Source organism: Hypanus sabinus, chromosome 19 (assembly GCF_030144855.1).
Source record: "Hypanus sabinus isolate sHypSab1 chromosome 19, sHypSab1.hap1, whole genome shotgun sequence".
Taxonomy (NCBI): domain Eukaryota; kingdom Metazoa; phylum Chordata; class Chondrichthyes; order Myliobatiformes; family Dasyatidae; genus Hypanus; species Hypanus sabinus.
In genome coordinates, this window is record NC_082724.1 from 29,119,432 (window position 1) to 29,144,455 (window position 25,024).

Below are 25,024 nucleotides of genomic sequence, written 5' to 3' on the forward strand. Positions count from 1 at the left end.
CCCTGCTCTACTTACTTTTGTCTTATGACTGTGAGGCTAAGCAAGCTCCAATGCTGTATTTAAGGTTGCTGACTACACCACTGCAATTGGCCGATCAGAGGTGGTGATGAATCAGCATCAAAGAGGGAGATTGAAAATCTGGCTGCGTGGCGTCACAACAACGTCTCACTCAAAATCAGCAAGACCAAGGAGCTAATTATTGACTTCAGCGGGTGGAAACAAGATGTCCATGAGCCAGTCCTCATCAGGGGATCAGAGGTGGAGAGAGTCAGCAACTTTTAAATTCTTCTGTTATCACTTCTGAAGATCTGTCCTTGGCCAGCACATAAGTGCAATTGCTTAAAAAGCAGGGAAGCGTCTCTACTTCCTTAAAGGTTTGCAAAGATTTAGCATGGCATCTAAAACTTTGACAAACTTCTATAGATGTGTGGAGCAGAATATATTGACTGGTTGCCAAGTATGGAAACACCAATGCCCTGGAATGGAAAATCCTACAAAAAGTAGTGGATATGGCCCACACCATCACTGGTAAAGCCCTCCCCACCATTGAGCACATCTACACAGAGTGCCTTTGCAGGAATGTGGCATCCATCATCCAGGATCCCACTCCCTCTCCCTAGACCATGCACTCTTCTCGCTGCTGCCATCAGAAAGAAGGTACAGGAGCATCAGGACCCACACCACCATGTTCAGGAACAGTTATTAACCCTCAGCCATCTGGGTCTTCAACCAGAGGGGATAACTTCACTCACCCCATCACTGAGCTATGGGTTATACACACAAAATCATGGCTGGTAAATTTGACCCAATTAAGTGGCTGCCCTAATTAGCCGAAGTTTTCATGGAAGTAGTTAAAAAGGTATGAAAAGACAAACAGAGTAACAAATTCTGTCCATGCCCTTTCAAATGCTGCTTTGATGTCAAGGCAATCACTCTCACCACCCCTGTGGAATTTCACTGGTTGGTCCAAGTTTGGACAAAATCTTTGAGGTCAGGGGTTGAGTGACCAGAGCAAACTCCAAGCCAGGCATTTATGAATAGACTAATAGTGACTGAGTTCAAGAAGGCTTCCATCATTTTGCTGATTATTGAGATAGACTGATTGTCCATTAATTAGCTGGATTGGATTTGTTTTGCTTTCTGTGACAGTACATACAAATCGGAAACACAAGTGATGGTAAATCAAGAAGATTCAGAATTTTATGAGTTGGTTTTGCAGATGGTAGAATCATTGTTGATCACCAAGCACATTTCGACTGTGTCATTTCACAAGTAATGATGCATAAGACTTTAAGAAAAGGGTTGATACTTTGAAGTTACTGACAACCCAATAAACAATGCTATTACCAGAGGGATATTTATCACTTACATCATGGACTGTAATTACCACTCATCTGCATTGTACAGTCTATTAAACCCAGCCATAATGGATAAGCACACAATAACTAAAATGCCAATTATCTCAATTCTCATGGATAAAACTGACTGACAGCAAGAAGGATGGGGTTTTTTTTGTTGATATATTTTAAATTTCTCAATGCACATCCAAGTCTACAACTGAAATCAATAAATTGAGATTCTCACCCTGCTGCTTCATATTTGGAATGTTCCTTTTGTCATATAGAATGGCTAGGTATGCCACATCTCCACGTAGAGGTTAGATCATAAGACATAGGAGCACAATTAGGCCAATTAGCCCATTAGTTCTGCACTGCCATTCCATCATGGTTGATCCCGGATCCCACTTGACCCCAACACCACCTGACTTCTCGTTGGTTTCTGAAGCTCTTTCAATCTGGTTTCCTAATCTCTTGTTGACTTTGAGCAAAAATTCAACCACAGTGCCAAGAAGATCAAAGAAATGTTTCAAGCAGCAGCCTTTTGACAGCCAACATACTTAAATGTGAAGAAGCAAGCATTCAAACTCTTCATCGTTAGCTTGGCATAACTGGCAAAATAGTCTATGATTTAATGGATGAGCTTTAATTTTGTTGATAGCAGATATTACAAGAGTCATTCTTGAAAAAAGTCATTGGCTGAGGTTTCTGGTTTCTGATGTTGCCAATGAATTACACAATAGATTGCAAGCACACTTGGAATTTCTTTTTTCATAAATGCCGCTAATCCAGCATGGTGACCCATCATACATGGTGCTCCCTCTGTTGCACCAGAAATCATGTTCCTAATTGGAATACTATCTTCAATATACATTTTGAGCACATCATAGATTGATTCTCCATTGATAGTTGTTTTTAACTTTTTCCATTGAGAACCTCTTCTTAAACATTTCCATTTTTGATAAACCGTACATATTCCATTAGCAACACCTCATTGTTTTGCACAGTTGCCAAACTTCGGGGACTTTGCCAAAGATTTTTGATTTTGTCAGCCAAACCATAACACTGACCTTATGCTCATCACACATCTCACTCTTCACAAAATAATCTGGGATTCAAATTTCATCAAAAATTCAAAATTATCCCTAGAAATTTCTCTGCTGCCTGAGATCCAGGAATCTCATGGATGAAAATTGACAGTACCAGAAGCTGAATAATATTACATATTTTATATTTGTAGGTGACTAGGTAGATATAGTCAATGTTTAGTCAAGTTACTGATTGACATCGATTATAAATCAATTATCCTTTTCTGATGGACAGTAATACCTTGTGTTAGTAATACTTTATGATCTGCCTCCAAGATTCGCAGAATGCCACTCCCATATATGATTGAATAAGTGCTTTGAAATTAAAGTTGCTGATAGAGTTGCATTTTTAGTAACTGTTAGCTAAAGCAGGGTAGACTTTTCAAAGTTGTAAAACTCTACCTAATTCAATAATCAATGTTGAAGCAACATTCTACAATCTACTAGACAGATCTAAAGTAGGTTAACAAGCACTGACAAATGATGATAAATCTCTTGTGTGAAAAGGGTAACTATCTTGGGTTCGATGTCAATCAGACTGAACATTGGCTACCTCCACTTAGTCAACTACAGACCTAATATTTGAAATATTATTCAACTGTCATAGTGGCATCATTGATAACTTTGGACTAAGGACAGTGGAGTAGATGCTGGGGATGGATTCTCAAATTTAATCCAAAACCTGGCTCTGGAGTTATCGGAGCAGAGGAAGACGTGGGAGTGAAATTAGAGACAGAGATAGAGCAATTAAAATGGGCGTGCAAGTGACTACTCTTCCTAGTTGGTAGCAATATTTTAAACCAAGCAAAATCTCATGTTTATTTTCTATCTAGTTTGCTGTGAATTCTTTCCAAAGTATTTGACATACTGTTGCGATGAGACCACACTCAGGTTGGAGGAGCAGCACTTTATATTCCATCTGGCTAGCCTCCAAATTGATGGTATGAACATTGATCTCTCGAACTTCCAGTAATGCCTTCCCCCTCCTTCACCATTCCCCATTGGACTGGACACGTCAGACACCATTCCCCATTAAACATTGATTTCTTGAGCGCCCCTTTTCTTTCTTCCATGGCCTTCTGTCCTCTCCTATCACATTTCCTTTTCTCCTTTTCCCCATACCTCTTTCACCAATCAACTTCCCAGCTCTTTACTTCACCTCCCTCCTCCCAGTTTCACCTAACACCTCGTGTTTCTTCCTCCCCCCCCCCCCCACCACCTTCTCCAGTCCTCGTCTATTTTTCTCCAGACCTGCTGAAGGGTCTCGGCCCGAAATATCGACTGTACTCTTTTCCATAGATGCTGCCTGGCCTGCTGAGCTCTTCCAGCATTTTGAATGTTTTGCTTGGATTTCCAGCATCTGCAGATTTTCTCTTGTTGTTAATCAATGTCAATATCTTTATAATGCTGTCTTTTTCTGAAGGCAGTAATTCAGCATATGTGTAACAGTTTGCTACTAATACTGACTGAGTTAATTGTGAACATTGTTAGTGAACTTTCCTTCAGTTACATAGATGTTTTTTGTTTTCCTTTCATAGTCTAATGACAAGGTAAATGTTATATTTATTTGTTTCCCTATTTTGATGTGTAGAACTAATTAATAAACCTAGCCTTATGACTAAGCATATGGTCATGTTTAACTATTAGAGGCTGTAATTATCAAGCTTTTTAAACATAGATGTCTGCATTGTATTCATTTTCCCATCAAAATATATTTGGATTTATAGCTGGGAGAAGAACCAGGAGGTAAAAATAAATGACCAATAACATTGACTGAGTGACCATAATCAATATACAATATCTATATGATTTATCACTATTCTCAAATTTCTCAACAGCTTTATATGTATTCATTTGATGGATAATGGCACTTGCTCTGAAAATGCAGTGATATTTTAGCAGCATCATTGTCAGCTAATGTTTCGGCTGAGAATTACTGCGTCTGCTAACTGAGGTGTTTTAACTATACCATGCACTTACTGTATATATGCAATTTTAATGAGGCAAAAAAAGTCTTGTTGCACATCACTGCTGCGTTACCAGATCAATTTTGACATGAATTCGCTAAGGAAATTTAAAAATGGTGACCAAAATCTTCACCAGAGGAAGGATGTAAGTAACATCCTAACGGGGGAGAAAAGGATAGAAGGCAGAATGAATTCCCGAGTTTGGGCTACAGCCAGCCAAAAGCATTAGAAATACAGAACTAGGGGAATTATAGAGCCTGTGAGGATTATACATAAAAGGAAGCACAGAAGCTGAAGAAAGATTTTAAAAGATATGAGAATCTTCTGGTGTTTCTGTATCAGGAGCCAATGAGAACAGAAATGATAGGTGAGTGAACTTTTAAGTATATTATGGAGCAGTCAGCTAGGCTAAGATTGGGCAACAACACACACAAAATGCTGGTGGAACACAGCAGGCCAGGCAGCATCTATAGAGTGAAGCGCTGTCGACGTTTCGGCCTGAGCTTGCTTCTGTTTGGGAAGATTTGCAGTATGGGGGGCTAGTCAAAGCTAAAAGAAAAGATAAACTTGGATGGATCCTTGCTGTAAATGGACCGAGGAAGTCAGTGTTGAAAGGCAGGTGTGGAATACGACAGCCTTGGTAGTGCAGAGATGTGGGGTAGGAAGTTTATCTTGGAACATATCTATCATGTGCTCTGAATTATCATCAAGGAGTGCCTAGGGATAAGAATTGGGTAGCCTATGTAGTTTGAAGCTTGTGGAAGGCACCAAAGACACCGGATTTGTCTTAATTGGAAGAGATTTCGAGATGGCAAGCAAACTACATGTGACTGAGGGTTTGAAGGTGGAGAGAGAGTCCTGGAAGGCATCAGCAACCACCTGAAAAGATGTCAGTGAAGAGAATGAAAGGTTGGCAGAAACCAGGGACGAGTGAGTAAAGGTAAAGGCACAGCGCCAGAAAGAGGAACAATTTGAGGTGATTCTCTGCCTAAAATGAACAGATTAAAATAAACCAGGAAAAGAAATAAACACAGAAAATACCAGAAACACACAATAGGGCAAGGAGCACCTGTGGAAAGAGGAACAGAGTTAACAATTCTGCTTGGAGTCCATTTGTCAGAACTTGAACCTGAAATATTAACTCTGTCTCTTTTTTCAAAGGTGCTGTCTGACTCGCTAAGTGTTTTTATCATTTTCCATATTTTGTTTCAGACTTCTATCACGGCAGTGCCACCCAAATGAGTGTCAAAGAGAAAGATGCTACAGGCATGCCACAAAGGCTAATAAGAAATAATTTATCACAAGAATACTGATCATTTAGTGCTGTGGCAGAAGTAGATATCTGTTAGAAAGGGTTCAATGTAGACCTATTCATGGTTTTAGAAAGCCTGTTCAAAGACTTTGAAAAGGAAAGAAATATGCAGTAATTAATAGAGCTAGAAGACTGATTCATTCTGCTGGTTTACTGTTGATCTTTCATAGCTGAAACAATTCTTGTTTGTGATTAAAATAAAGATATTTCTTCTCACTTTCTGACAAGTTACAATTGAAGCATAGTGCAATTTTAAAGTTATTTACTCAGTGAACTTTAATCTCCAGATTTAGCACTTTACACATTCCACAAAAAAGTTTAAACAAGTGAAACTTTATGGATACTTACATCCATTGTCATTGTCTTCCAAAGATAGCTATAAATATGATGTCAGCATCTGCAATCATGGTTCAAAAGTGAAAAATTGCAGATACATGAAATCTCAAATAAGATAAAACACAGTACCAACATTCATCAGCACAAACTGTAGCTGAGGAGAAAGAACCAGATTTAACATTTCAATTTCCTCAGAGCTGGGATCAGTTGGAAATAAAAGTTCTCAGTATGAATGTAGGAGTGGGGAGAGCAGAGGAAAGAAAAGGAAAGGTTTGTGAAAGGATAAAGTCTAAGACTGTTTTTTTAATCAAAGTTGTGATGGCACCAACTAGTACATGCTAAAGAATTAAAACAAAATGTACATGGTAAAGGATGTAAATGGGAGACAGGAAGAAATCAGCAGTTTTTTAAAGAAAAGCAGATAAAATATGAGATATATTTTAGGATAGATGATTATCTGGAATTGTTGAGTTCAGTTTTGAGCCTTGAGGATTCTTATATGCTGAGTCTGAACATGATATGGTTTGAACTTCACTGGAGCAGTATAAAAGGCTGAAAGCAGATAAGTTGAAGTTGGAGTGAAATAGGGAATTAAAGTGATAGGACACCAGAAGCTCAGCGTCAATGTTGCAGGCTGAATGGTGGCGTTCTGCATTTAGTTTTCCCGAAGCCAAGAAGACACATTGAGTGCAGTACACTGATAATAAGTACAAGTTAGTCACTGTTGGGCCTACTGAAATTGCTTGGGGACTTCAAATCTGAGAAAGGAAGAGGTAAAAAGATAGTGTTTCTTCTCCTGTGGTTACTTCGGAAGATGCCACTGGTTTTGGAGATGACAGAGTGAGCCAAAATATTCAGGAGGGAAGTATCCATTCAGAATGCAGAAAGGGGAGGGGAAGGCCTGACCGGTGGTGGCATCACTATGAAGGTGTCTGAACTGACAGCAATGAATTGCTGAATGTGCAAAATGGAGGAGCATAGTGACCAGAGGAAACTATCTTCACCTTATTTTGAGAAGATTGGAGGAGGGAACTGGTGCAGAAAACAGGGTAGAGATGTTTGAGGTTCTTTTCAGCTGTAGGATCTGGGAATCTTTGGAGGGAATTAGAACACTGGTATGGTAAATGGCATCATCAGAATACATGCTATGGAGATTGACAGCATGAATCGAGCCCTTTCAGGAAGCAGAGAAGAAATTATAACTAAGCTTTTTTTGGTATCCACAACTTTAAGATACTATTGGTCACAAGCCTATCCCTGTGAAATGAAGAAGTACAGGTAATGGGAAGAATCAGAGATTTACCAAGTGAAAACGAATGGTGGGTGGAATTTGGCAATGTATGTGAAACCTCCTGGTTCTCTTTGAGAAACTGATGTGAGTCCTCTGAATATATTAAAGGCTTGCACAGCTAATTAAGTTTTCTTTCACTGATTGTCTGTGCTGTTTCAATATTCTCCGACCAGCTCCAACCTCCTCCTTCCTCTTTCGGATCTATATGTTCTGCAGCCACAGCTTTCCTGGTGTAATTTTAACCTTCCACATTCTCCTTAGCCATTGGACAAAAAAAAACAAGATATAGGATAATCAGGAGTCAAATGACTGAAAGAGGTTTTTCATCGAACTGATCACTATAGCCTTGGCTGGGGGCAAGGTGAATTTGTACCTTTAGTATGAACAGGTTTCTATACAAGGAATCCTCAGATGGCAACATGCGAATGTTGTGTCTCTTTACAACAAAACTGCAACTTACATGTGACTTTTTTAAAAATCTCTTTCAGGACTTTATTGTGACTGTGGTCTTCTCATTCTTGTGGCTTGTGGGATCATCGGCCTGGGCAAAAGGACTCTCTGATGTCAAGGTTGCTACGGATCCTGACGAAGTGCTTTTGCTAATGTCAGCTTGCAAGCAGCAAGGCAATAAATGCTTACCTGTTAGAGACCCTGCAATGTCAGGATTAAACACATCTGTTGTGAGTAGAACAATGTTATTAATATTTTTAATGTAAAGAGGAGGCTGCTTTAATGAGGCATGTCCAGACAGACAGGTATATGTAGTTCACCACAGACATAATGGTCTTTAATGTTCAGTGCCACAGACAGTAAAGTGAATAGCTGTTCCTGTAATCTCCTAATCTCTGGTGTACAATAGGAGAAGCAGAACAAGAATGTAAATAGTTTTTAATTTTGCATAATGGTTTATGGTTGTGCAGAGAACAATACTGTCAATACCCTGGCAGCAAATGTCAAGAATTTTCAAAGTTCAAAAGTTCAAAGTAAATTTATGAGCATAAGATATAAGAGCGGAATTGGGCTACTTGGCCCTTCGAGTCTGCTCTGCCATTTCATCATGGCTAATCCAATTTTGCTCTCAACCCCAATCTCCTGCCTTCTCCCCATATTTCTTCATGCCCTGACCGATCAAGAATCTATCAACACCTGCCTTAAATATACATAAAGATTTGGCCTCCACAGCTGCCTCTGACAAAGAATTTCAGATTCACCGTTCTCTGGCTGAAGAAATTCCTCCTCGTCTGCATTCTAAATGCAGATTTAGAATGCATTTAGACACAGACCCCACTATTCTGAGACCGTGTTCTCTGGTCTTAGACTCTCCCACAATAGAAAGTATCATCTCCACATCAACTCTATCAAGGCCTTTCACCATTTGATAGATTTCAATGAAGTCACCCCTCATTTTTCTGAATTCTAGTGAATACAGGCCAAGAGCCAACAAAGGCTCTTCATATGACAAGCCATTCAATCCTGGAATCATTTTTGTGAACTTCCTTTGAACCCTCTCGAGTTTCTTCACATTCTTTCTAAGACAAGGGGCCTAGACCTGCTCACAATATTCCAAGAGATGTCTCACCAGTGTTTTATAATGTCTCAACATTACAGCCTTGCTTTTATATTCTAATCCTCTTGAAATGAATGTTAACATTTCATTTGCCTTCCTCGCCACAGACTCAACCTGAAAATTAACCTCTGGGTAATCCTACACAAGAGCTCCCAAATCCCTTTGCATCTCAGTATTTTTTTTTGTATCTTCTCTCCATTTAGAAAATAGTCAACCCTTTCCTTTCTTCTACCAAAGTGCATGACCATACACTTCCCAACTGTATATTCCAGTTCTTTGCCCATTCTCCTAATCTGTCTAAGTCCTTCTGTAGCCTCTCTACTTCCTCAAAACTACCTACCCCTCTATCTATCTCCGTATCATTTGCAAACTTTGAAATAAAGCCATCAATTCCATCATCCAAATCACTGACATATAACATAAAAAGAATCAGTCCCACACAGACGTCTGTGGAACACCATTAGTTACTGGCAGACAACCAGGAAAGACTCCCTTTATTCCCACTCTTTGCCTCCTGCCGATCAGTCACTGTTTTAAACATGTTAGATTCTTTCCTGTAACAGCATGGGGTCCTAACTTGTCAAGCAGCCTCAAGTGTGGCACCTTGTCAAAGGCTTTCTGAAAATCCAAGTACACAGTATCAACCAATTCTCCTTTGTCTACTCTGCTTGTTATTTCTTCAAAGAATTCCAACAGATTTGTCAGGCAAGACAAATGCCTTGAGGAAACTATGCTAAGTATGGCCTATTTTATCATGTGCCTCCAAGTATCCTGAGACCTCATCCTTAATCATTGACTCCAACATCTTCCTAACCACTGAAGTCAGACTAACTGGCCGATAGTATCGTTTCTTCTGCCCCTCTCACTTTTTGATGAGTGGAGTGACACTTGCCATTTTCCAGTCTTCTGGAACCATTCCAGTATTTGGTGATTCTTGAAAGATCATTACTAATGCCTCCACAAACTCTTCAGCCACCTTTTTTAAGAACCCTGGAGTGTACACCAGCTGGTCCAGGTGATTTACCTACCTTCAAGCCTTTCAATTTCTCAAGAACCTTCTTTCTGGTTATGATAACTTCACACACTTCATGACCCCTCACACTTGGAACTTCCACTGTACTGCTAGTTTCTTCCACAGTGAGGACTGATACAAAATACTTATTCAGTTCCTTTGCTATTTTGTTCTCCCACATTACTACCTTTCCAGCATCATTTTCCAACTGTCTGATACCGACTCTCGCCTCTTTTTTACATTTCATGTATCTGAAGAAACTTTTGGTATCATCTTTAACATGACTGGCTAGCTTACTTTCATATTCCTCCTTTTCCTCCTTAATAACTTTTTTTAGTTACCTTCTGTTGGTTTTTAAAATCCCCTAACTTCCCACTATTTTTTGCTCTATTATATGCCCTCGCTTTGGCTTTTATGTTGGCTTTGATGTCTCTTGTTAGCCACATTTGTATAGTCATGCCTTTAGAAACTTTTCCAGCCATTACAGTTCTGCCATCATCCCTGCCAGTGTTCTTTTCCAATCAATTCTGGCCAACTCCTCTCTCATGCCTCTGTAATTCCCTTTACTCCACTGTAATACTGATAAGAAGATTTTAGTTTCTCCTTCTCAGATTTCAGTGTGAATTTGATCATCTTATGATATCTTGCCCTTAAGGGTTTTTTTACCTTAAGCTCTCTGATCAATTCTAATTCATTACACAACACCCAATCCAGAATCGCTGATCCCCTAGTGGGCTTAACCACAAGCTGCTCTAAAATGCCATCTCATAGACGCTCTAGAAATTCCCCCTTTTAGAATCCAGCACTAACCTGATTTTCCCAATTTATCTGCATATTGAAATCCCCCATGACTAGTGTAACATTGCCCTTTTGGTATGCATTTTTTATCTGCCTTTGTAATTTACAGGCATCCTTTCTACTGTTTGATAGTCTGTATACAACCCCATCAGGGTCTTTTTACTTTTGCAGTTCCTTAACTCTATCCACAATGCTTCAACACCTTCCAACCCTATGTCACTTCCTTCTAATGATTTGATTTCATTTTTTACCAACAGGGCAACACTGCCCCCTCTTCCTTCCTGCCTCACCCTTTAATACAATGTGTATCCTTGCACAATAAACTCCCAGCTATAATCTTCTTTCAGCCATGATTCAGTGATGCCTACAACATCATGCCTGCCAATCTGCAACCGTGCGGCAAGTTCATCTGCCTTATTCTGTATACTGTACAGTGCACATTCAAATACAGCACTTTCTGTCCTGTATTCACCCTTTTCGATTTTGTCCACCTTTCATCCTGTTGACTGCAATTTTGCCCTATCAACAGCTACTCCTCACTACTGATTGCCTCTGTTGGTAAGCCAGCTACCTTATCTTGAGCACTCTTATCATCCTTTCCTACGGTATTTCTTGCATTGAAATATAGGCTATAGGCAGCTCAGGACACTAGTCGCACCATGCTCAATGTTTTGATTCCTAACTTTGTCTGAGGTCTTACCAACATCAAAATCTCTCCACTAACTGTCCTGGCACTCTGGTTCTCAACCCCTGCAACTCTAGTTTAAACCCCACCATGCAGCATTTTCAAACCTTCCCGCTAGGATATTAGTCCCCCTCCAGTCCGGTACAAACTGTCCCTTCTATACAGGTCCCATCTTCCCTGGAAGAGAGCCAAATGATCCAAAAATCTTATGCCCTCCCTCCTACACCAATTCCTTAGATATTTATTAAACTATATAATCTTCCTAGTTCTAGCCTCACTAGCACATGGCACAGGTAGCAATCCTAACATCACAACCCTTAAGGTCCTGCCCTTTAACGTAGCACCTAATTCCCTGAACTCCATATGCAGAACCTCATCACTTGTCCTACCTATGCCATGGGTGTTGCAGCTGACTGAAGTCCCCTCCTCACAAAACTTCTGATGTCCTTATTGGCTGCTGGTCAAAGCTCTTTTTCACTGTAGCGACCCACTGCTGCTTTTTGTACCCGGGCAGTAGATCTCATTGAAGACCTCTCCTCTCAAAACTTCCAATATCCATACACAATGTTGAGATTCGTTTTCTTGCAGGCATTTACAGGAAAACCGAAATACAATACAATTTTAAGAAAAACTATACATAAGCAGGCAAATACTGGCCAACAACTGCGGTACAAAAGAAGGTAAACGGCAAATAAAAATAACACTGAGAACATGAGTTGTAAAGAGCTCTTGAAGGTGAGTCTGGAGATCATAATATTATTTCAGAGTAGTGGTGAATGAAGTTTCCAGACCAGTTCAGGAGATTGGTGGTTCTAGGATAATAACTGTTTCTGAACCTGGTGTGTGGGACCTAAGGATTCTGTACCTCCTTCCTTATAGTAATGAGAAGATGGTGAGGGTCTTTGATGATTGATTCTGCTTTCTTGTGGCAGCACTCCATGTAAATGTACTCAGTACTGGGCAGAGATTTGCCTCTGTTTGAATGGGGTGTATCCACCACTCCCTTTACCCTTTACTGTTCATGGGCATCGGTGTTTCCATACCAGGCTGCAATGCAACAAATTAGCATATTCTCCACTGTGTATCTATAAAAGTTTGTCAAAGATCTATAGGACTTGCAAATATGTTTGCTGTCAGGAAAGAGAAGAACAATAAATTGCCAAGCAGATGGATAATGCACTTAAATGGAAAACATTTTTACAACATGGAACTACAATTAATCTTTAATAATTTCTCATCTAGTAAGATTGTTCATAAACTCCAGATTTTGCAAGATTTGTTCTAGGATAGTGTTCAAAGATGTCCTGTTGTACCAGCAATATCTTGATCATCAGTGGGAAGGCTTTTCTTGAGCAAGTACCAAGTGAGTTCATTTCAATAATCTTCCCAATGCCCTTTCCAAGTGAGAAGTGTGTTTTTGTCTCCTTATTCCTGAAGTGCTGACGCTGATCAGTAAAATTTCCCTAACTTGACTTGCAGTTTAATGATCTGCCACGATGAGGTCCTATGATGGTGTTGTCCACAAAGCCCTAAACTCAAAAGACAATTTTAAGTCCTATCCGATGTAGGTATCTACAGGTACTATGTTGTTAGATGGAAATATCTCCTCTGTGGTCGGGAGGGGAGCTCACCTCTCAAGTAATGGATATTGGCAGCTGGACCATGTTACAGAAACTAGATAGGGCGGTAAGCTAGTCCTTGAAGAGTAGGTAGATATAGTATCCATCACAGCCCTCTTTGCAACCCAGGCTCAGCAAAACCACCTGTTCAGTAGTCAGAGGAATCAAGAGCAAAAACGTCAAGCACTGTGTCTTGATAGTTTAGTCTGATCAAACAACTGCTTTCTTGAAAGAGAAATATTTGTCTTGGTGACAATCTTGGATGCAATTTCAAGAAACCCTGAATGGATAACATCACAAAATGCTGCGGTTTCAAAAATCATTAGACTCCACTTTATTCAAACAGCACTACCTTAATCAAATATCTTACGGGTTGATATTAGAATAAAAACAGTGTGTTCTCTACTCATTAACAAAGCTAATATCTTACAAGCTCAAAAGCTGAGAACAGATCAGAATATTGAATTAATGTGGTTGTGAGGCACATCTTTGCTGCATTTGAATATTGTTGATATCATTGTTCAGCAGGAAGACTATTCACATGAATTTGTTTAAAGAGTGTTGGGAGGAGCCAACACACAGCAACTGCATTGCCTTTATTTCAGATTGTGTTATTTTAAATTCATTCAGCTTCCAAAGTTTATCATTGCAAATTATAGTGTTACGTCCATAGCTCCCTCCTTTGTGAGAATCGCCAGATCACTGTTGGGTTGAGTCAAAAGGGGGGCCCAAGACATGAAGGGGAGACGTGCAGGATGTCACGTTTCTCCCCCCCATAGCGATGTAAAGCTACGGGACATGGCCATTGTCTCTTGGAGACAGATTTGTGGATTGAGATGCTCTGCTACGTGAATGCCGTCGGGCAAAGTGGGCTGGTTGAGGGAGAGATTGCATCACCCCCAACCTGATTGACATCTATAACCCTGCGAGTCAGAATAAAAGAGGGGCTGTAGGAACAACCCCTCAGACGCACCAGAAGAAACGTTAAGCGACCACGTAACAGCAGGAAATCATCTGAAGGAAGCCATGTGCGTTCGATTCCGTGGCTGGAATCGGTGGCTGGAACCACGGGAAAACAGCTTTTAGCTAACAACAGGGAAGCCCACTCCCCCGACTCAATGGATTGGCATCTTAAAAGACCTGGGGCAAGTTTAAACCGCATCACTTTTAAACCCAACAACGCTGCAGCTTGAACGAACTGATAGTGACTTATCTTTCCATCGGACAATACAGTAACCCCTAGACAACGATAGAGTTATTTCTTATCGGTTATTATTATACCCGCACTTAGATTTAGTATTGACGACGTATGTTATCTGTATGCTTGCATTAATCTTCTTTTTGTGCGCTTTATCAATAAATACTTTTAAAAATAGTACCACCAGACTTCAACGGACCTCTCCGTTTGCTGGTAATTGATCCAGTTACAGGAATTTCATAACAATAGTTAAATTGATTTTTAATTGCTGTCAAAACTGATATATTCTCCAACAAAATATATATTTCAGATTCCAGTACAATAACCTGAGAAATTCCTTTAGTGTGCAAAAAAACTAACAAACTCAATATCAGTCAATCAAAAACAGCTCTTTCCTGTTGCAATGTCCCATCATAAACAATTTATATATTTTTTGAAATAAATGACATTATTGCTTTGCTGTGATGGGCAATATTAAATAATAAGCTGGAAAATGGAAAGAGAACACAAAGAAACTTTGGAAAAATGACAAGATGTGAAAGCAGAGAAAGAAGAAGACAGGAGACTACAGTATATGAATTTGCACTCATTAACAGATAGACTTAAGATCCATTGTGCAGTTCTATGAAACTGCTTTCCTTTACCACTTATGGTATCAATTTATGAAAGTCAAAGGAACAGAATGGGCCCACTGAGATGCACAAAGGGAGTGATATTTTGGGTGGGAAGACTGCAGGCTTTCTCTTACAAGTGCTAAGTCTCCTTTCTGCCCTGCTGGAGTTAAGGGGCAGCTTCTTACATGAAGGCAATCAAATATGCCGTACGAGGAGTGTGTTTGACAGAGATTTGTAAGTGGGAGTGGGTGGGTGGGGATTGGTGAAGATCCTGGGGCAGTAAGCATCCAGGCTCCTCCTGGTTCCACAAACCATAGTGGTCTTGATTGGCTGTAGTGGTGACACCTCCAGATAAATGCATTTATGAAACACAATTGACATGATATTATATTCTAAGGCACTCCATCAAATCAAGATTTGACGAAGTTATACGAGGAGCTATTAACATTGGCATACAAAAGCTTGGATAAACATAAACAGGCTGTTTAAAGTGATGGAGAAGTGGATGGAATTTGAAAATAAAGCTGAATATAATCCTTTTGTTGGTGAACATCCCCGCTTGTGACATGTTGAAGGAAGGTGCTGATGAACACAGTGAAGGTGGATGGGGTAGGTACTGCTCCAAGCATATCCTTCAATTCAGATTCAGATCCAGTTTATTGTCATTTAGAAACCACAAATGCAATGGAGTTAAAAAATGAGACAACTTTCCTCCAGAATGATATCACAAAAGCACATGACAAAACAGACTACACCAGAAAATCCACATAACGTTTGGCAATCCCCAATCCAGAGTCCAGAGTGGCTGCTGCGTATTAATATTGCGCTACCATCTTAGCGTGTTCCCCGGAAAGGAGCTCCAAAGCCACCAGACAAGACAAGACCAAAAACTAAAGCTACAAGACCTGCACAAAACCACATAGTTACAACATATAGTTACAACAGTGCAAACAATAGCATAATTGATAAAAAAAAACAGACCATGGGCACAGTAAAAATAGTCCAAAGATGTTAAAAGACTATAAGTTCAAAAGAAACCACCACACAGTTTCCACAAGTCCTCAGGGTCCCGATAGACTCGTCATCCCATGCAGGCAGCAGAAGGGAGTACCTCCGCTATGGACTTGCACAGCGCCACCTGACTCAGCCTCGCAGACACAGCACACGGTAAAAGTGCCCTGACCGCAGTGGACTCCGAGTCCGTCAAACCTCTGAACTTCCGACCATCCCCTCCGGCACAGTTTCTCCGAGTACCATCCTCTGCTGAGCGTATTAAGATGCCCCCGCCAATGGCCATCATCAACGCGACCCTGAGGACTGGAGGCCTGTTCTTCCCAGCAGAGACATGGACCTCACAGCAGCAGCAGCAACGAAGAAGGTCTTCCTGGAGATTTCCATATGTTCCTCCATGCTCCCAAATCTATTTTTCATCCAATTATGATTGCGCACGGCACCCCGCTTCACAAATAACAGATAATCAGCTCCGGAGTGGCCGCTGCAAGCTGCGTCGTACTGCCATCTTGAGTTCAGGAATTATGTTCCTGGGCTGGGGTGAGTTACCTCCAACTGACAAACCAAGTTATTTAATACAAAGTATGACTCTGTTATGGGAGTATTGGCCCCTTCTTCAGTTCCACCAAAGCACTTTGAAGCCATACTGCCAAATGCTGTTGTGTTAATGGAGACAGTATTCTTTACTTTACCTTCAGTAGTCAGGTCCGGAGCTGAAGGCACATGATGAAACCCCAAGCTGCTTCCTAAACAATTACTGCCAGATTTTACTTGGGTGGCCACAGAAATAATCATGGTGGTTTTGAAAACTCTGGTAAACTATGTGTATATCTGTCTGGACACGCCCCTCTGCTGACTGCTCCTGTGGCTCCTCCCACAGACCCCTGTATAAAGGCGATTGGAGGCACTGCTCCTTCCTCAGTCTCCAAGATGTTGTGGTCACCTTTGCAGCTAATAAAAGCCTATCATTTGCCTCCCGTCTCCGAGAGTTATTGATGGTGCATCAAAAACAAAGATGAGAATTTTAAACTGAGCAGTAACTAGACCAGGACTCAAGTTGATCCCCAGGAACTGGGGTGATAAGAGAAAAGGATTTACTCCAGTTAGGGGGTGCTGAGGATTATAAACAGTTGAGATTTAGGCTAGCTAGGGGAGCAGACAACCCCAAGAGTAGGTAGTTATGACTGAAGGTCATAAACTGAAGCAATGGTTCAGACATGATGATGTGGAGATGATAAGTGGTCTCAGTGAAGGACCAGATCAGAAACACATTTCAGGCTTTGTAAGAGCATCAGACTGCAAACAAGGAAACAGATGGAGTTGATAGCTAGAGAACCAAGTTCCTAGCAAACACACAAGAATACAGGTCTTCTCAATACTTACATGGAAGAAATTTATGCTCTTCTTCAACTTTTAATCAGTTAATAAGATATACATACATCTGACTCAGGCAGATGGAAATCAATAAAGAGTGGACATCTCAGCCCAAAATATCAACTGTTTATTCATTTCCATAGATGCTGCTTGACCAGCTGAATTCCTCCATTATTTTGTGTGTGTTGTCTGGTTTTCCAGCATCTTCAGATTTTCTCATTTTTTGACTCAGGCAGTCCACAGAAGTGAGTCCATAGCCATGAAGCCAGTTATAGCCAATCCAGAAGTCCATTAGTTGCAGGCCCCAGCCTCAGTTCAGCGCAGAGACTAGTACATTGCACAAGCACCAGTCCATCTCTCACCTCCAGCCCCAACACCCTGACCTTTTCTATCTGACCCGGTGCTTAAATCAACCAAACAGCAGGTCATTCCTTGCTCTTGGTCCTGGGCCCAGCCGCTTCAATACGTTCTTAGGCCCAGGTACCATCAATGTGACCTGTACCCAAATTTATATCTTGCTTATGAAAAAAAATCAGGGAAAGAAACACCAATATTTTCATAGAAAAATCTCAGGATCTTCTCCTTGGAATTTAAAAATGACAGGTCATAACATTCTCAATGCTGTATTTTTGTTTGTTTTAATTCCATTCATTAATATATACAAAATTAATGCTTCTTAGCATACAGCATTCATTTCTAGGTTTATTTAACATGACAAAGCTAGACTCCTAAGCATGGGATTTGTGAATTATGCTTCTTTTGCTAAGGAATAATGATGACCAGTAATAGAATATATATTTTTCTCTAAAAAGCATTCATTTCAACAATTTCCATGCTTCTACATTTGGTACCTAAAATTAAGCTTGCATTTTTGATGGAATAACAAGACAACTAGAATGCAATGTTGGTATGTGGTGAAAATGATAATAAGTAATTACTTGTTGGTTCATTTCCTAAAGATAATTATGCTGAGAGCTAAAATTATATTTGTCACTTCAACTTGTTAAATAGTATGATAAATTGTTTTAAAGGTCACATAACACCTACAGTATGTACATACCGGGAGTAATTTCTAAAGACATAACTGTTTTCCTGCTGATCTGCATTTTTTGGTTGTCTTGCAAGGTCTGATTTTGTTGATGGCATAATAATAGCAATTACAGGTGGTAGAGCTCTTCAGACTCAATTGAAATCACAAATGTACACTCTGAACGATGACTGGTTGGTTCTCCAAATAATTATTTATGCTTTATGGACTTTTTCCCTCCAGCAATATGTTTTACAATGCTAAGAAAGATTTAGTTTTGATTAAATTAATAATAAAAATCAGGAATTATTTCTATGTAAATATGTTTTGAAACTTATTTGCATAGTTCTGCAGTTTGGGTCAATTGCGGTGACGTGAATTTTTAAAGTTTTTTGGACACTAATACTAAACAAATGATGCAGTGATAGCTGTCCATTGTGATTTCTTCCCAACATTCAAGTCATTGTAATGGAACCAAATACCCAGGTGAGAACAAATAATAATAATAATACTTTATTGATCCCAAGTGGGAAATGCTTTTGTTACAGCAGCATTCAAAAACACACTTAGCAGTGTGCTTAACAAATAATAAATGCACAATAATAATAGTGTGAAAATAGTAATAATATAGACATAGTGTACCAATGTGCAATAATAATGTACAAAATTATAAAGCAGAGACTACTGTACTATGATGTGTGCTCACCTGTGGCTCCGAAATGAACTGTTGTATATGCGCTTTGCATTTGGTAGGAAAGATTTTCTCTAATGATCCTTGTGACAGCAGAGCTGAATGAGTCTTTCTAAAAAGGTTCTTCTCTGCTTCGAGAGGATGTGCCAGATTGTCCATAATGGATAACGGTTTGGTTAGTGACCTCCTCTCCTCCACTAACTCAAAAGAATGCTCTGATGCTTATTTACCCTCAGCACTCAAAGCCAAATTACACTCCTATTTAAATTCTTTATGCTGTGCTTGAAGTTCTTAATAAGTTCACCATCAATCAGGATAAGCTTGATTGTCAAATTACAAATTCACCACTTTCATCTTTACAGCACTGACACTTTGAGCATTTCGTCAGGAATAGCAGAGTGAGTTAGTACCAGAGCACTTTAAAACAACTTTCTTATATGTTCGTCACCAATAATTCATAATTGTAATTTTGTTTGCATCACAAACATAGTAACAGCTCCTCCCCATCAGCTCTAAAATGTTCCACTTTGTTCCTCCCACTTATTCACAACTATGATAATTATGATACAAAACATATTCATAATGGAGACTGAAACATATAGAAACTGAATGTTTTATTATTTCCACAGGTGTTTGGATTTCTTAACTTTATTCTGTGGGCTGGCAATATTTGGTTTGTGTTCAAGGAGACTGGTTGGCACACATCTAGTCAACGGCACTCTCAAAGCACCATGGAAAAGCAGCCAGCCTCAAGTGGATTCAACCAATCTTACAACCAAGGTTCATGCGATCAAGAAAGCTATGGTCAAACTGGTGGATACAACCAACAGAGCTATGGACAGCAGGCAAGCTTTGGCCAACAAGCTTCCTATGGCCAGATTGGAGGATACAGTCAGGGTGGCTACAGCCAGCAACCTCCAACTTCTTTTACCAATCAAATGTAATCCGTTCCAGCTGTAACTTTTATGTGTTCTTGTCTGAAATCTTCATAGTACAAGGTTTTCAGTTAGAGTTGATTGACAAAATGGCATTGAGTATTGCTGTAATATTGGTAATGAAAAATATCAGTAGAAAGTGGCAGTCATTTCAAATGTTTGTTAATAATGGTGTCCACGTGTTCAAATGTGGTGATTAAAGTATTGATGGTTACCATAAGTAAACTCTGCTTTATAAAATACCTTTGTGGTGATTGTCTTTTTTATGTTGTACTGAAATGGTAAAATCTGTTAAATAGTTGAAATGCACAAGTGTGATTTGCTTGTACACTGTTTGTTCCTGCCATCTGTAGTAGCTTCTCCCTAAGCAAACAGAGATAAAACTGACTTAATCCTTTTGCACTTGGGTGAGAAGTAAGCGTCCCTTGCTGACTGTTAAAATACTGCATTGTATTTCAAAATAGGTTATGCATGGAGTTACTATACCTTTTCCACTGTGGCCTACTTTGATGTGGTGATACTTAAGAGCACCTTACGTGATGTCAGTAGAACAAATATGTTTACACTAGAATGAAAATTACCTTTGTAAGTCAGCTTTTAATGAATGCATTTTGTTCAAAAGTCTTTATATGTCTGAATGTAAAAGATATTTTGATTATTTATCTGTAAAGATTTGTATATGTGATTATTTTCAGCATGCAAGTGTGTATTTATAATATCTTCTACTTCACTGCAGTGGTTAAAAAAAACTGCATCAGACAATCCTAAAATATTGAAAGATCTTTATTAAGGAAAATGCTTAATTTTTATGAATAGAAGTACAACCAGCTTGCAACTTGCCACAGCTATTTCTCCCAGTTAATCCATGGTTACAGTCAGTCATGTAGCTGCCTGCAATGTTGTGTCACTATGTTCGCACACTAATGAAACAGTGGCTGTAGAAATATTGGATTTATATGTGTGTAAAACAGTTAATATATTACGCTAGATATTTTGGCATTAGCTATGGATATTAAAGCACAAAGCAACTACTGTTCTTTCCAGTCTTTCTAACATTTAGTACTGTGGTATTGTGCAAATGGTTGAAAAGTAGGTGTGTTAATGTATTCAAAGTAATCTCTAGCATATGTGACCACAACCAGGCAAAGTAAACCAGTAGATAAATCTCTAAAACCAGTTGCATGATTTACACAGTACAGTCTTAATAATCTATATGTCATAACAACCCACATAGTCTGTTTCTTGCCAGATTTTAATGGGCCATGTTTGCTGTCAAAACAATAGTGGAGTTACTAATGGTGCTCAAAATAATTTACACAAAGATGCTACAGCAACTTTAAGTGAGGGGCAAATTTACATTTGAAACAAAAATATTTCAAACTGAAATGTGATGCTTCAAAGTTAACACTGGGGGAAAGATGTACACAATTGAAATGCAATGTACGTCAGAGCATTGGATTTATGCAAGCTAACCATACTGACAGAAGTCACTTCATGTCCACAATAGTCTAAGCCCCCTTTTAACAATAAGGTATTAATCAGTCTTGCCATCATCCCCATCAACTCTATTCCCATTCCTCTATCCCCTGCACTAAACTGTAATTCATTCAGGTTTTGATTGTTTTCAAGATAATTTAGCATTTTTTGTACCTGATTTTGGTTGAATTCATTTGCATTAATTTCCATTTCTATTTCAGTCATAAGTCTCCAGATTGGTTCAGGAGATGCATCTTGCTTGTCCTGTTCAGTCAGGTACTAGGTACTTAATATTACTTTTTGCAGTCATATAAGCTCACACTTTTCGGTGATTTGTTCCACATTAAATTTAAGGACTTAGTGGATAACTCTGCTCTCTAGAGCAAAGTACAACAAGGCTTACATATAGTAAATAGGAAAGACCTCATATAGTGCACTTAAAAGTCAGGAGGCATAGGCTTAAAGCATAAGCAAAAGGATCAGAGGAATAATGAGGAAAATATTTCCAAAGCCAGGGAAGGGCGTGGCACTCACCATCTGCGAAAATGATACAGGCAGAAATCTGCAGGGTGACAGGTTTATGTTTAGAAGGTGGGATCAGATTAGAATTTCTTTTTGCCACTGGTTCCTCCACATTGGTTTGAACAGCCTCCTGTGCAGTATGTTTTCCATGATTCTAATGTTTTGATTTTATATTAAATTAATTATTTTATCATCAGCAGAATACTGAACCTTCTAAAGGAGAGTGTTATACTCTACCCAGACCAACGTTGCCGAAAATAAATCAGAATTTTCATTGTTGCATTATTAGTTAGTTTTAATTACATTTTAAAAATCCAACAATATACAAATATTTGGCTGATTTTTAAAAATTAATTTACAGTTTCATACAAAAATTTAAATTGAAATGACAATTTTTGTGTTGCTCTCATCACAACTTGATACAGTTCTTTAAAAAAGCTGAACTGTGTAGTCGTCTAATGCTTAATATCGGTGTATAGCAACAATATTATTGTTTGTTATTCATTGTATCTGGATATGATTCCTTTGTTATAAGTACAGTACATTGTGATTTGCATTTTAAAATATCAAATTAAAGTGCAATACTGCATTCCAATGAAAGTATTTAGCTTGTTATTTGCACTGGCTGCTATGAAAAATAATTGAAAAATTGTATTGAGAATGTGGTGGCCTATGGTGAAGAGAGAAATCAAAGCAAGACTAGGGTACATGGGAGCATAGTGGCTAATGCAATGTTTTTACAGCTCAGCCATTCCGGAGTTTGGATTTCAATTCCGGCGCTGATTGTGAGGAGTTTGTACATTCTCCTTGTGAGTGCGTGGGTCTGCTTTGAGTGCTCCGGTTTCCTCCCACAGTACAAAGGCATACTGTAAATTAGTCGGTCATTGTAGATTATCCTGTGATTAGGCTAGTGTTAAATAGGTGGGTTGCTGGGTAGTGCAGCCTGTTTGGCGCTTTATCTCTAAATAAATAAAACAACAAATGTTGGAAATCTCCAATAAAAACAGAAAATGATGGAAAAATTCAGTAGGTTAAGCAGCATCTGTAGAAATATTTAACAGTTCAGGTCAAAGATCTGCTATGATTGTTCTTAATAGAGACAAACAACATGGGTAAAAATGCTGGAACATATTTATTATTTACAGGATATTTAGTAATGGCTTTTGCTCAACTTGAGCATGTGCAGCCAACTCACCAACATCACTTCCAGTTCCGGGTGAACAGCCCATAATGCACACTGCGATCTGCAGTTCTTTATTATGTACACATCCTTAAAGAAAACAAATACAATACTACATCCTCATAAACTTGCAAGAAATAATAATCCTTTTCAACAAAGATATTTACATTAACTTCAATTGTAATGAGTAATTATTCACTCTTCAACTCTCAATCAGTTTCATAAGTGGTTTGATGGGCCTTTTTGGTCTGCTATTTGTCTCAACTGATGTACAGTATTGCTTTCATCTGCTGTGTTAATACTAGTGTCTTTCTGAGAACGCTGATCTACATGATTGTCTCTTTCACATCTTTCTACAGTGTTCCTGTCTGTCCATCTCTGTTCTTGATCTTGCTGTCTGACCATAATTAATTCCACATGCCTCATAATGGAGCCCTGGAATACATTCATGTGATCAATGAGTCTGCGCACAAGTTCAAACTGACTCTGTCTCAATTCATAGAGCTCCTTCTGTTGGAAGCGTATCATAGATAGCAACTCCTCCTTTTGGTTTGTGTTGACCTGGTGGTGCTGTTTTGACCTTGGGGTCAGTGTGGTCTACCCAGTTTCCTGTTAGTTTTTCCTCTTCGACTTCAGAGAAGGTCCTGGTTTTTGATTTCCAATCTTTAACTAGAAGTCGATGAGAAACAGATTTTGATCCAAAGCTGCATGCTGTGGAAGCAAGACTGGCGACTTCGTCATCCTGATGCTGATGTAGACGGTACGCATGCCTCTGAAAGGTGGTGTTCTTGTGCTTCTCATACATAACCTCTTTGGATCTCTCAAGAATGCTGTCCAAAGTTTCTCGAGTTGCGTCATTCAAGCCTCTCAAAGACATCTGCGTACTCTTCCATGGGTGTTGTGTGGTCCTCTTCGGTTTGTGAAGCCATTACAAGCACTCCTTCCTCCAGACCTGGCTTTCCACTTGCACTCAGAGCCAATGTTCCCCCTAAGGTGTGTGCATGCACACAGCTTTTGCTACTATTGCATGAAGGAATTTAAACTGCACACAATAGATTGTCACCCTCTACCTCATTGGCATGTGAAGTATATATCATGATCGTACACAATTACATTTCCTTTATGGTGTTGACAATGTGGAGCTTGCAATGATTTGTCTGCAGAGTTTAGAACTGGCTTATTTATACTGTTTTCATTGAAGAAATTGTTGATCCAATTCCAAACAAAGAAGCAAAGCTGCTGCTACACCAAAAGCTCATGAGGTCAGGAACGTGCAGCTCTGAGAAATATTTATGTACAATACAGAAACTGGTATTACCTGCTAGTATCGTCTCAATGCAAAATTCGCCGGAGAAGTTTCCAATGGGAAGAAATGGAGTGGTATTTGAAAACTTGACCTTTTAAGGCATCACTTAGCAAGCAAATCACATATAGACGGTGTGCAAAAGCTCTGGCAAGAAGCACCTTCGTACCCGCTACAGGCTTGCTGTATATGTTCTGTGAGAAGTGCAGATGAATGAGAGCAAAACTGATCAAACCCAGAGGAGATCAAAGTTCTAATTGTCAGTGCTTTGCTAGCTATTAAAACAAATACCTGTCTATATAAATTTCAATGCACACGTACTGTTGTCACTGAGCAACAAACTGCACAGCACAAGATTTTTTTCACACGCTGGTCATTACAAATTAAAGGGAACATTGCTCCGAACTAATATTGGCTGTACTCTCTTATCTACTATCAATGGTTGTGCCTTTAAGTGCTTCCCCTTGTGCTTGAAGATCACTATACCACCCCCTTTTACTAGATTATTCTCTCCAGTATAGCCTGTCACTTTTAAATCTTCCTCTTTACTTGGAGAGTCTTGTAATCATCCATGAACAACAGATTCACCCGAGCATCAGTGTCAAGCTTGAATGGAATGGCTGTCTCATTCACAGTCACTGGAACATTCATTCTGTTTTACCAGCACCAGCAGTCTGTATC

The 25,024-nt window shown here is 39.3% G+C and overlaps 1 protein-coding gene across 1 annotated transcript in view; it reads left to right on the forward strand.

Annotated features, from left to right (window-relative positions):
• Nucleotides 1–22,430, forward strand: part of synpra (synaptoporin a) — a 311,094-nt gene extending 288,664 nt beyond the window's left edge. Inside the window, exons 5-6 of the mRNA XM_059944257.1 lie at nucleotides 7,820–8,011; nucleotides 19,557–22,430. Of these exons, the coding sequence (XP_059800240.1) occupies nucleotides 7,820–8,011; nucleotides 19,557–19,871 (507 nt within the window). The 3' untranslated portion in view covers nucleotides 19,872–22,430. The remainder of the gene's footprint in view (nucleotides 1–7,819; nucleotides 8,012–19,556) is intronic.
• Nucleotides 22,431–25,024: the final 2,594 nt, after the last annotated feature.